This window comes from Bombyx mori, chromosome 19 (genome assembly GCF_030269925.1).
Source record: "Bombyx mori chromosome 19, ASM3026992v2".
Lineage (NCBI taxonomy): Eukaryota > Metazoa > Arthropoda > Insecta > Lepidoptera > Bombycidae > Bombyx > Bombyx mori.
In genome coordinates this window covers 10,540,712-10,553,942 of record NC_085125.1, presented here as the reverse complement: position 1 = coordinate 10,553,942, position 13,231 = coordinate 10,540,712, and the positions used below count along the sequence as shown (strand labels likewise).

The 13,231-nt window shown below is 35.7% G+C and overlaps 2 protein-coding genes across 4 annotated transcripts in view; one reads left to right on the top strand and one right to left on the bottom strand.

Annotated features, from left to right (window-relative positions):
• The window catches only part of LOC101739290 (inhibitor of Bruton tyrosine kinase), a 28,277-nt gene extending 18,312 nt beyond the window's left edge, over window positions 1–9,965 (bottom strand). The window contains exons 1-2 of one of the 3 annotated variants that reach the window (XM_062674062.1): window positions 9,816–9,965; window positions 796–1,243 (exon numbers count right to left, since the gene is read on the bottom strand). In XM_062674062.1, coding sequence (XP_062530046.1) covers window positions 796–960 — 165 coding nt within the window. In that variant the 5' untranslated portion in view covers window positions 961–1,243; window positions 9,816–9,965. Of the gene's footprint in view, window positions 1–795; window positions 1,244–2,775; window positions 3,026–9,815 lie in introns of those variants that run through there. The other 2 variants (XM_012694643.3, XM_012694640.4) reach the window with 2 other exon arrangements.
• Window positions 9,966–10,366: 401 nt separating this feature from the next.
• LOC101739007 (NADH dehydrogenase [ubiquinone] iron-sulfur protein 4, mitochondrial) lies at window positions 10,367–12,037 on the top strand. Its single transcript, XM_004922369.5, has 3 exons — window positions 10,367–10,749; window positions 10,853–11,012; window positions 11,629–12,037. The coding sequence occupies exons 1-3, from the start codon at window positions 10,595–10,597 to the stop codon at window positions 11,983–11,985; spliced, it is 672 nt and encodes a 223-aa protein (XP_004922426.3). The 5' UTR covers window positions 10,367–10,594; the 3' UTR covers window positions 11,986–12,037.
• The last annotated feature ends 1,194 nt before the right edge of the window (window positions 12,038–13,231 follow it).

The following is a 13,231-nucleotide window of genomic DNA, read 5'->3' as shown; positions in this document are numbered from 1 at the left end:
TTAATTTTAATAACTAGTATCTGTATGCAGGATTTGTTTATTTTTTTGGACTATGGTTGCTTTTTTTTTCCTACCTAAGCTGATAGCCTTGAGAGGCTATTTCAGCGGAACCTTAACTAGTAGGTGAGCTCACGGGGCTCAAACCTGACGAAGTTGCTAACACGAACCCTAGCAAGAGCCGTGCTTCGCAGAATCTACCACCGGATCGGAAACGCGACCCACTGAGAAGATCCGGCCGGAAACTCAGAGGGCTGTGTCTGAGGGTTATGGTTGCTTCTTACACAGTCACGCAACAAGAAGATGTGAGGGAAAACAGGCTTTGAATCCTGCAAAAACTCGAGACAAGTCTTGTCTCTGTCTAATTTTAGATAAAGACAATAGTTTTTTTTTCATCTAATTATTAATTTAAAAAAAAAAAAAGCAATGTCGACATTACCACTGCCCAGCCTATTTTTGCTGCGAAGCAGTAATACGTTCTAGTTTGAAGCCTGGGGTAGCCTTTGTAATATAGAACTGAAACCTCAGAACTCATATCTCAAGATGGGCGGTAGCATTTACGTTGTCGATGTCAATGGGCTTCGATAGCCACTTAACTTCAGGCGGGGCGTGAGCTTTTTGACCTGTCGAAGCAATAAAAATATATTATAATACAGTTCAATGACAAACAGTAATGACGAATTTTAATTTCTCTTTTTTGGTTATTCCATATATTCCTTTTTTATATACGGTTTCCAAAGTTTGAATAGCATTACACATGAAAACACCAAGGGTTAAGAGAGAGTGAATGATACATACCTCTTTATCAAAAGCCTTGACAAAATTCGAGCATGTGGCCTTGATAAAACTAGCAAGGGCTTCATCGCTAATTGATCGCTTTGTAATTGCACTTGTGAGTACCTGGCCGTGGTTGCGAGATTTGCACTTTGATGTGCAATCAACTTCTGCTTTCTGTTTACTCATGTTTAGTGTTTTTATTCCGAAACAAAATCAGATTTAGTTGTATGAAAGCATAAACAAAATCTTATTTAATCATTTAGTGCTGGCCAATTATTTTACTTGGTACTTTTCTTCTATGAAGTTTTATAGACTAGAATACAATAGTATTAATATATTCTGTTGATATGAGAAAATGGTTATGATATTCTTTATGCAGGTACTATGTAGAGCGCAGCTCTGAAGTAGCTCCCGAAGGAGCTACTATATTTATAGTACCTCAGCAGCACATGATGTTTTCAGAGGCAATCTAAAACAAAAAATTTCAAGTGTAATAAAGAAATGTTTATATCGACGCTTGAAAGGCAAACGTGACTAGACGACAATGCATAAACTTTACAGTAGACTAATTTAAAGTTGAAATACCTGAAAAAAAATCTATTTTAACGAATCTAGCTGTAGGATTGAAATGATTTTAATAGACCTAGAAATTTTCTGTTTTTGCGGTTCGAATATGGTTATTGCCTATCATTTATGTACAAAGCAGTTATTGTCGCTTAGTCACATTTGCCTTTCAAGTGTCGATATGTATTTTACACATTAAGAATAGGGATAAACGGGCAAAAAAAATAAAGTTTAATATGAGTAAAGGTATTAATTTACACACAACAAGCAAACAAACAAATAGATAAAAAAAAATAACTCTTATTTAAGTTTCTTTTTACATTTACATTATTTTTATATTTTAACATTATTCTTTAATTCATTTATACAAGTTTATTTATCTTTACAAAACTTTCATTTTTAAAGAGTTACAAAGTAATTATGCAGGAGTCTGAACATTTTTAAAACATAATAATTGTGTTTCATTGGAATTTTGATTTCTAATTATACTTCCTTCAATCTTGGAATGAAAATAATAATTAAGAGTCCAATTGCTTGGATCGGTGGACGAGCTCATAGCCCACCTGAATTTAAGTGGTTACTGGAGCCCATAGACATCTATAACGTAAATGCGCCGCCCACCTTGAGATATAAGTTCTAAGATCTCAATATAGTTACAACGGCTGCCCTAGTCTTCAAACCGAAACGCATTACTGCTTCACGGCAGAAATAGGCAGAGCGGTGGTACCTACTCGCGCGGACTCACAAGAGGTACCAGTAATTACGCAAATTATAATTTTGCGGGTTTGATTTTTATTACACGATGTTATTCCTTCTCCGTGGAAGTCAATCGTGAACATTTGTTGAGTACATATTTCATTATAAAAATTGGTACCCGCCTGGGATTCGAACACCGGCGCATCGCTCAACATGAATGCACGAATGCACAGAGTGGCAGATCTTAAATATATTTGAATTGATTTGTAGCCATTAGATACATATTTTTTTACAATGAAGACAAGCTTGATGATGAGGTGATTATTATTATATTTATTTCTTAAGGCCGACAAAGACCTCTGTGATATTAACTTATATATTTTTGCATGTTTCAGCTGTGTAACTGTCCAAGCCTAGATTTATTTACAAAAGTTTACGAATGTGCAAGATATTTGCGAGTGTGTCGAATATGTCAGGGTTAATGAACTCCGATAAGCTAATCGCTATTGAGTAATAAAAAGAAAACTGATAATAATTACATATATCAAATTTCATTCGAAAAGTACCTAGTGAAGGTCATAGCATAGGTGACATCGGTTTTTTTGCAAATGCATAAATTTGCGCAATATTTAAGCATTTATTATGTGCTTAATAATATTGTTGGGCCTAGTTTACAATCTGGTTGTATTACAATTATTTTTGTTTATTTTTTTTATAATATGTTGATATAATAGCACTTACATTTACAAGAAAACAGCTGTTTGATTAAGAGCGAAATGAGACTGAAAGTAATATTCCATTTTTCACGTAAAACACAACAGTGAAATGACTTTTCGTAAATGATCACGGTATTATCTTAATAATATAGTTGTAATTGCAATGTTTAAAAGTATTTAATTATTTTACAATAAATAAATGAACTACAATATATTAAGTGTGTAATCTATGAAGAAGACAAGTGCTTCAGACAAATATTAAGAGCATAATCTATGGTCCACATTAGGGATGTAGCCGGTTCGAAGAAAACCGGAGAAAAACCGGTTTTTGTAGATACCGATAAACACCGGTTTTTATTTAAGAATATCGGTTTTTAATTACGCTTTACATTCACAGTTCCCACCAGTGCTACCAGATCAAATAAGCAAACTACCGTGCTGCTAGATAAAAAACACCGTGTTCACTCAAATTCCCGTGCATTACATTTAAAAACTACAGTGCAATTACCATGTAAAATATAAGAAAAAGCTATTTTGAAAAAATACAATAGTATTAAATCAAAAATAAAAAGCTTTTTATTATTGGACAATATGATCATTAAGCCTATATAAAATATAATAATAAGGTTATTAATTTTATGAAGAAAACTCTTCGTTTGCACGTAAATTTGTTTTATTTAATGATTATTTAGCCTTATTGGAAAAAACTTAAAAATGCCTTAAAAATCGGTTTTCTGAGAAACAAATCGGTAATAAACCGGAGCCAGAATTTGTAATCGGTTCACATTGCTAGACCACATGTGTATATACATGGGTAGTTCTGGACCGAAGTAGTTCCTGGAACTATATCATTCAATCCGAGTTGTCAAAATTAACATGTGCAGACAGTTCCATTCCAAGTGAACTATTATGCAGGAACGAAAATTAGTTAAGAAGGAACTACGAACGCGTTGAACATGACGGACATGCGGACATGATTAGAGCTTATAGTACTGCGCGGCGTGGCGCGGCGAGTCCACCCGAAAGAGTACCAAGCCGACACGAGTCTACGTAACGAGATAATGCGAATTATTTATGGTGCGAATATGAGGGAGTGTGATGGAGCAAGTTTTTTTTTTTTTATTGCCTCTGTAGGCAGATGAGCGTACGGCCCACCTGATGGTGAGTGGTTACCGTCACCCATGGACTTCAGCAATGCCAGGGGCAGAGCCAAGCCGCTGCCTACCGCTTAATACTCTCCACAAGCTTCGTTTGAAGAGTGCATGCAACTGCGTGTGGAGCTCTTTCATATTACATTTTTATGAATAATGAAGTTATGCTCTACGACCTACGTGTTACAGTCGATAGTTGAATAAATAAAAATGTTTTGCTATGAATTTTGACCTTGACCATGCACCATTCTTACGAGCACTTAACCATTTATTAGAAAATCTTAATTCAAAATTAGAGAATTTTAAAACATTCACCACTATCGCTAGTTTTTTTAGCTACATTACGTAATTCGGTTGCATGTAGGCTACTTTACAAAACTACACTACACATAGGTTCTAGACTTAATGTGTTCGCGGAACTGTTTAGTTTATGTTTTCTGGAACTAGTTCCGACACTCAGAAGAACTATGTCATGTTCAATCCTTTTCAGAACATGATTAGCATATGTCTTGTATTTGCTCAGTCTTGCTCTAGGCATAGACCTATATAGTAGGGACACGACATATTGTTCTATACGTACAATTGCTTATATAAATAGCACCCCTTTTGAAGGCGCACACATAAACATATATCTATCTCGTTCTTATTCAGCACTTTAACTCGCAGGAAAACAATATAACAGTATTTCAGTGCGTACATAAAATGAAACATGAATATACGTAATTATCTCCGTCTCCGTCTAATAAGGCCGAAAATCCGCCATGTTGAGCGCACCAAATGTCATTGTCAGTTCGGCAGTCTGTTTTGGGTTGTACATTAATTATTGACTTTGATATCGATTTAATATGATTGCTTATATAAAATTTCATAATTTATCATGCTTAGAACATACAAAAATAATAATTCAAACGTATTTTATAGGATCTCAAGAAAGTCGATGCAAAAACTATTATCTCGACTCATCCGCAGAACAAAGTCCGATGTGATCATAGAGCAAAAACGAGTTATATAGCTAGGCGAAATAAGGGATACGAACTCTACGGACGTGTGTTTTTGGAATTTTTGTATCTCATTTAGTTTCGGAAATATATAATTGAATAACGTTCTATCTGTCGTTAGCTCCGCATAAAAACGTACGGAGTGATCAAGCGCCGGCCCGCACGGAGCGGCCGCACTGATTCTATGCTTAATCTATATGACGCGCCCGTATAAACAAAATACCCGGTCCTGAACACAGATAAATGCTGTTTGTTACATCGTTTCGGGACGCGGGCCGGGCGCGTGTTCATTTAAGTTAATATGCTAATCTTAAAACTATCGGGAATAACAAAGCAAAAGTGTATACTATTTATTTCAAAGTAACTTACGTTCTATTCTTAGTAAAATCTATGTGCACGTTATCAATGTCCTTATATATCTATATGTCCATGCACTCTATTTATTTGTCTATCAGTCCGGCCGCTGTTCGTTGGACTTGTTGGAGAGAGGGCGTCTTTGTGTCAAGCGCTTAGGTTTTTACTGTTTGATTTTAAATTAATAATGTAACACGTATTTTGCTCGATAAAAGATATTTTTAGACATGTCGCGATCACGGAAAATGTTGAATATGCTTAAGGCTGATACAGAAGACCCTGACCTTAGTTCATCATTTTCTAATGTAGCCGCTGTTCATATGGAGAAAAATGTAAATAATATTAATTTGCCAACTTTTCAGTTGTATTATTTCATAATTTCACACGCTATTAAGTTCTATATAAAAAAATATTATCTATATTGCTTTTTTGTTTCAATAAGTGCTTGTAGTCGATCGATGTTTTTATAAGACGTTTTTTGACGAATAGGTAATGAAACGCATTTTTAATGCAAAAACACAATTGGCGTAATGCATATTCACAGGAGTAATCAATCTTTCTATAATAATTAACTGTTAAAAATAAAAGCGTTATGAAATATTAGGACGATATTTTACGAACACTATTGAACCTCTAAGCGTTCTATGTGAATATGGGACATTTTTTTACGAACTCTGTGACGCGATTTGTTGGTTCGTTAGTAAGATGAGACGTTGTTACTGGGATAATGAAATCAGTTAGGACGTTAATCGTGCAAAAAAGTTGTAAAATATAACGATTTTTTATTTAAATTTTGTTAAATTATTTCTGTATAATTAAATTGTTTTGCAAAACACATAAATATAAATAGTATTTTATAAATTGTCATAAAAATATGAGTTTTTTTAAATTTTCATTTGTAAATGATGATGATACCTGTAAGACATACAAACGTCACCTTTGCCTCCTGGACCAGTAGAAATCAGTCAGGAACTAGCTGATGTATTGGAAAAATGCTACATGAAGATAGTGGGACCAAGGAAATTACCTGCGACAGCTCAGTACCTAATCTCGTGCCTGATGTATCTGCCTTGGATGATTACAGCAACCAACCTAGTATATTTTCTTTGAAAGTGCCTTTAAGTTACGAAAATTTACCACATATACAGCTTGAAGATTTAGAAGATCACCACAGATGTACTCCGCTCAATTTGGAACTGTCAGTACCAGCACTCATGCAATCTCCTACTAATATCCATTCGATCTGCAACACCGTATTCTGCCCTAATCATGTATCATGACCCTGAAAAATACAGCACTAAAGCCATAAAAGAACGCCAGTATCGTGACATTGTCAACTCAAACTTCAATCTAGGTTTTCATACCCCTAGGTTTTCAAACCCCAAAAAGGATTAGTGCGAGGAATGTCACGTTTTTCGATTGAATAAAAATCCAACTGACCAAGAGAAAGAAGCTCTTCAATAACACCAGACAAATAAGAAGGCAAGGCATTTAAAAAGCCTAGATAAAAAAGATGCTGAGGAGTCAAACGGAAACATGGTTACTGCTGTTTGATTTTGAAAAGTTTTACAGTGTCCTCTAACCAATATAAATATATTTTACTATAACAGAAAGCTATCTTCTTTTAACTTTACGGTTTTTGATATAGGTAAAAAGAAGGCCATTTGCTATTTGTGGGATGAATCTGTGGAAAAACGTGGAGCAAACGAGGTAAGCAGTTGCCTCTTAAACTTTATACAGACTAATGTTGAACAAGGGACCAAGGAGTTCCGCTTTTGGTCAGACAATTGTGCTGGCCAAAATTGTAATCGCTTTGTATATTCATTATACATTTATGCCGCAAAAAAGTTCAACATATACACACCGGTTTTTACAGAAAGGGCATACCCAAAATGAGGGGGACAGTATCCACTCTGTCATCAAGAGAGCTTTTCAAACCAAAACTATATATACCCCTCATTAATGGCGTTTATTAGTAAGATGGGCCAAGAATGAAGGAGAACCCTATGTTGTTCGAAACGTAACCCAGGATGACGTATTCGACTTTAAAAGTCTTGTTAATAATAAGGTTTGGATCAAAGACATTCAGTGCAAGAAGATTAACTGGAATAACATCCCAACAAATTTGTTTTTTAAATATGATCTAACTCAACCTGATTATGATATTTTAGTAATTCGTAGTAATACGAGGAACTCGGTACAAGCTGAACTAAAAGCTGCATTTTCTGGACCTATTATGATTCCTGCTGCGAAATATAAAGATTTAATGGATATGTGCCGCTCAGAACTTATTCCCTTAGAGGAACTCCATACTTTAACTCTTTGCCACATCACATAACTGTTACTCTTTCTGAAGAATCGGATGATAATCTATCGGAATAATTTTATCTAGTGTCTGCTTCCTCTTTTTAGAGCTGAATTCTTCCTACTAATTTAGCGAAGCAATGTTAATTATAATATTTAATGTTTGTCTACATGCCATTTCATTGCTATTAAGTATGTGCACCAGTTATAAGTCTAGGTTACTATGTAAGACTGATTGATTAATTATGAAGGCTGATTATTATAGATTAGTGATTAGTAGATTAGTTCTACGATTAGTGAGTAGATAGTTTACTGGTGGTAGGACCTCTTGTGAGTCCGCACGGGTAGGTACCACCACCCCGCCTATTTCTGTCGTGAAGCAGTAATGCGTTTCGGTTTGAAGGGTGGGGCAGCCGTTGTAACTATACTGAGATCTTAGAACTTATATCTCAAGGTGGGTGGCGCATTTACGTTGTAGATGTCTATGGGCTCCAGTAATCACTTAACACCAGGTGGGCTGTGAGCTCGTCCACCCATCTAAGCAATAAAAAAAAACTTTGAGACTGCTGATTTTAATCTTGTTATTATAAAAAAAATAAGTTTTATTATCTTCGTCCGCGTCTGCGTCCTGCAATGTTCTAATTGACACATGAACCTGTAAGTTTTTTGTAATTTTTAGTGTTATGATTGCTGTTTATGATGATTCTTTATACCAGTTTTGAGATTTTTTCACTTAATAAACGATTTTAAATAATTACTATCTTTTTTATTTAGTTATATAGGAGGGCAGTGATGATATGAGGAACGTTATGTTTAAATATTTCAAGGTTGTTATTTACGTAGGACTCATTAGTAGTTAGTAATTCCAAAGAAAACCGACTCATGTTAATATAGAACGTCATTTAATTTACATGTGTCCATAAAACAACGTGTAACGTTCACTAAGGACCCTCGCTGTTTTGCCATAAAACGTCTTATGTTAATATAGAACTCACTATCTCCAGAAATAAAAGAATAACAGTTATAAACTACACAGTATTTAACAAAGCTGAGACGTAGTAACAACATACCAAAAAATTTAAACAACAAGTCGCACCGTTTAAAAGTTACACAAGTCAACAACTTCTTTAACCTCTACTGAAAACTATCAATCCTACAGATAGGACTATATTCTGCGGATGAGTCGATCTATATATATTTAAATCCATTATGGAGCCCTCATCCGAAAAATCGGACACCATTTTTCGGTCGGAATCTATTGATCATGACACTAATCATAAATACCTCTTTAAAATATATCATCAAAACATATTTAGACATTCTGTTTAGATATTTCGGGAAAAAGGCTACCGACAAAATCTCTTCGGAACTATTTAAATAAAATAGTTTTACTCCGCAGTGAGTAAAACACTATTATAAATTCGTTAAATATTTAATAATTAAGTGATTTTAGAGAGGAAGTCACAAGGAATGACGTTTTTAATAATGAATAAATAGGTAGGTGTAGGTAGACGTAGGTGTTTTTTTTTTCACGCGGTCCCTTGATAAGTTTAAAATTTGAATCACTCTCAAGTGAAAGTGATTCAAATGGTGCGGCGCACTTTCCTTGGGGTGCGCTGCGGTAGTGTGTTACGGACTTTAGAGTCAGCAAAACAATTAAAATAGATTGTAATAGTCTAAGAATAACACGTACTCAAAATACGAGAACATTTAGCATGCTAGAAATGGGCAAATGGCACTGTACTACGCCATATCTTTATGTTTTGCGAGAAATGACAACTTTATAAAATCAGTGTAGCAACTTTTAAAAATCATAATAACGTTTACTTGGCAAATTCGAAGGACGAACTTGTCTTAGATTTCACCCATCTAAATCATATCATATTTGCACATAACAATATACCTACTTACTTCCCATTAAAGTATAAATTCTACAAATAAATAATACTCAACAATATTTAAAATAAAATGAGCCAAGAACGTTTATCGATAAAACCTGATAACATTGAAATTTTTGTCAGCACTAAAACCGCCATGTTTTGTGGTCAGATGACGTCACAGTGGCACGAATTTTTGGTTGACGTTTCGTTTCCTAAGTTTCGCCTTTGGACAGTGCAATCGCCGAATTCCGGGTTCAACAAGATATGCGTCAACTGTTGAGTCGCCGAATTCCGGGTGTGAATAGTCCGGAGAGTTTGGACTCATAACAGATATTCTACTATTATGTTTTATTCTTTCTAACACATTTAAAACTGTACCTAATGAATGGACCTTCTCTCTCGCACACACTTCAACTTCATGTTAGATGTAGAGAAAATTAGTTTTTTGGATCTGGATCTCGGTTTTTTCGGACTGTTGATTCACCGAATTCCGGGTGCAGCAGTTGGCGTCAAAGTCGTCATTTTGAATGTTACTGTCCAAAAAAGCTGTCAGTGCTCTAGGCAGTCGGTTGGAAGCATAGATAATAGATTTTTTTAAAGGGATTTTATGACCTGGTAGCTAAAACCTTTAGGTCAAGTATTATTTTAATATTCTAAATTTTTATGAAAAATTATAATGTGAAGTGAAATGAAATGAAGTTGATTAATATGAAACATGGTATGAAGTGAAGTGAAATGAAATGAGATGTGATGATAAGGTATGAAATATAATCGCAGTATAATGCTGGTCATTTACTGAGACTTTTTCAGTGAACTTTTTGGAAGATCCCAACGAGTTACGTTCAGCGGCTTTGTTTGATTTTCCCACATTTGTTCACTTTCAAAGATACTAAACAGTTAACTAACATTTAACCGTTATTACACATTTAAGATGTCAAGGAGCAAGCGCAAGACAGAGTAAAGTGGAGACAACTTGTGAGGGCCCTATGTACCAGCGGGGTACCCTAGGACAACAACAACAACAACAACAACACATTTAAACCTGAAGAAACACTAAATAGACAAAATAAAACAAACCACACGACTTCACTGCTCGCGTTCCCGCCGAAAAGTCCAAGTCGTATATTTGTTGGAGAAGAAACGCAGAGTAAAATAAAATGAGAAATGTCAAAAAAGTCAATTGTCATGTCAATTTGGATAAAATTTGTTGGAACAAAAGAGAAATAATATTTTGGACTGATTGTTACGTAAAAGTCGCAATGTTCAAAGCTATCTGCCAGACAGCAGGTTTATCGAAGAACCATTTATCAAGGTGAGCTACATGCTCTTATCCCATCTAAGATTGAACAAGCACCCAAACCCATACCAAATTATTTTTGTCAAAATTACATAGGAAGAAATCCATTTCTTTTCAGGTTTAAAGGTGCGTTTTCAACGTACAATGTTCGCTATGCTGATGCAGATCCAACATGCCGAAAGGAAGCACCTAAAATTGAAAACGAATCCGTTTTGGCCTTGCCAGAAGAAGCTCGGCATCAAAAAGCACTGGATTCCACTATTGTAGTGCCAACGAAGGTAATTTACAAGTCTTTCTCGATGAGCTCTATGCTGGTAGATGCTATTTTAAAAATAAAATGTCTTGAACATTTATTAACAAAAATGATGATGAAACTGCTCTCTATAATGTTTTACATTCTTTAAAAAATGTCTAAAAAGAATGTTTCATGGAATATGCAGTGTATAGGTCAAAGAGACCAAAATATCAGCTAGCGAAATTTAATAAATAAAATTTAGATAAAGCAAACTCATCAAACATTAAGTCAATGATAAAATCTGAATATATTCCTATGGTTATATTTCATAGAAACGAATACAGAGAAAGTGAATGCCTTTAAATAATATAAAATAAAATTTACTCGCCTAACGTTTGAAGATAATGATTAATTAGTCTAGAATTTACACTATTTTGGCAAAAATTTGCGGTAGGCAGCGGCTTGGCTCTGCCCTTGGCATTGCTGAAGTCCATGGGCGACGGTAACCACTCACCATCAGGTGGGCCGTATGTTCGTCTGCCTACAAAGGCAATAAAAAAAAAAAAAAAATTTAAGCAAAACAGCAGTGTCAATTTGGATTTGGTCACAAGTTTGCCTTTGTATAATTATATCAAACTAAATATATTTTACAATTCTAGGCAGATCTCAGCCCCATTTTAGGAGTCCCAGAAGAACATATTAAGACTCGCCGTGTACGTATTTATCAACCTGCGAAGAATGCAATGCAGAGTGGTACAAATAATATCCATCATTGGGAAATGGAATTTGACACTCGTCAACGTTGGGAAAATCCTCTGATGGGCTGGACATCCTCAGGAGATCCTCTGTCCAATGTCAAAATTCAGTTCAGATCTCCTGATGAAGCAATTGAGCATTGTGAGAAAAATGGATGGATGTGGTACATTGATGTTCCTAAAACCGAGAAGGATTTCAAACCTAAAAGCTATGGGTTAAATTTCGCTTGGAATCGTCGTACTCGAGTCTCCACTAAGTAAAACGGTAGTTCAAAAATGTTAATTTTATTATATTAAATAATGTTATGAAAAAGTAGACTTTGATTTCAGTGATACTACTTATGTTAATTAAAATAATTTGTATAGTAATGAAATACAGCAATTTGTAAAAGTGCTTTGATTATTTTTGTTTCAGATTTAAATCTTACATTTTTATCTATCTGATGATTTTCAAGTGAAGTAAAATGGCCCTTAATAATATTATGGTTCTCCACAAAACTTGCATTCGTCCAGTTATGACCTATGCAAGTATAGTGTTCGCTCATGCGGTCTGCACTAATTTAAAACCTCTTGAAACTATTCAATTCTGGTTCTATAGGATAGATTGGTAGGCAGCGGCTTGGCTTTGCCCCTGGCATTGCTGAAGTCCATGGGCAACGGTAACAACTGACCATCAGGTGGGCCGTATGCTCGTCTGCCTACAAGGGAAATAAAAAAAATAAAAAGCTGTCCAAGCACCGTGGTTTGTGAGGAACGTGAACCTTCACGATAACCTGGAGTTGGACTCTATTAGTAAGTATATACAGTCGATATTATCAGCGCACCATTCCGAGAAAGCGTCGCGGTACGAAAACTCTCTTGTCCTGGCCGCCGGTAACTACACACCCGACCCTACAGACCCAATGGCAAACAATGGCCGTCCTCCTAAACGTCATTTCGTATCCGCCCGATCCACTATCGGTGCTATTAGGTACCTCAAGCACCAGTCAACGTTCTCGTCGAACCTGTCCCTTGCGATGCGAAGGATTCGGCCAGCAAATTAACCCACAGACATCCCACTGAGTTTATCACCGCATCTTCTCAGTGGGTCACGTTTCCAATCTTTTATTTATTTGTTTCTAATGCTTAGGTTTGTGGACGAGCTCACAGCCCACCTGGTGTTAAGTGGTTACCGGAGCCCATAGACATCCACAACGTAAATGCCGCCACCCACCTTGAGATATGAGTTCTAAGGTCTCAGTATAGTATCAATGGCTGCCCCACCCTCTTAAACGTAATGCATTACTGCTTCATGGCAGAAATAGGCAGGGTGGTGGTACCCACCCGTGCGGACTCACAAGAGGTCCTACCATATTTTTTATTATTTTTTATTGCTTAGATGGGTGGACGAGCTCACAGCCCACCTGGTGTTATGTGGTTACTGGAGCCAATAGACATCTACAATGTAAATGTGCCACCCACCTTGAGATATGAGTTCTAAGGTCTCAAGTATAGTTACAACGGCTGC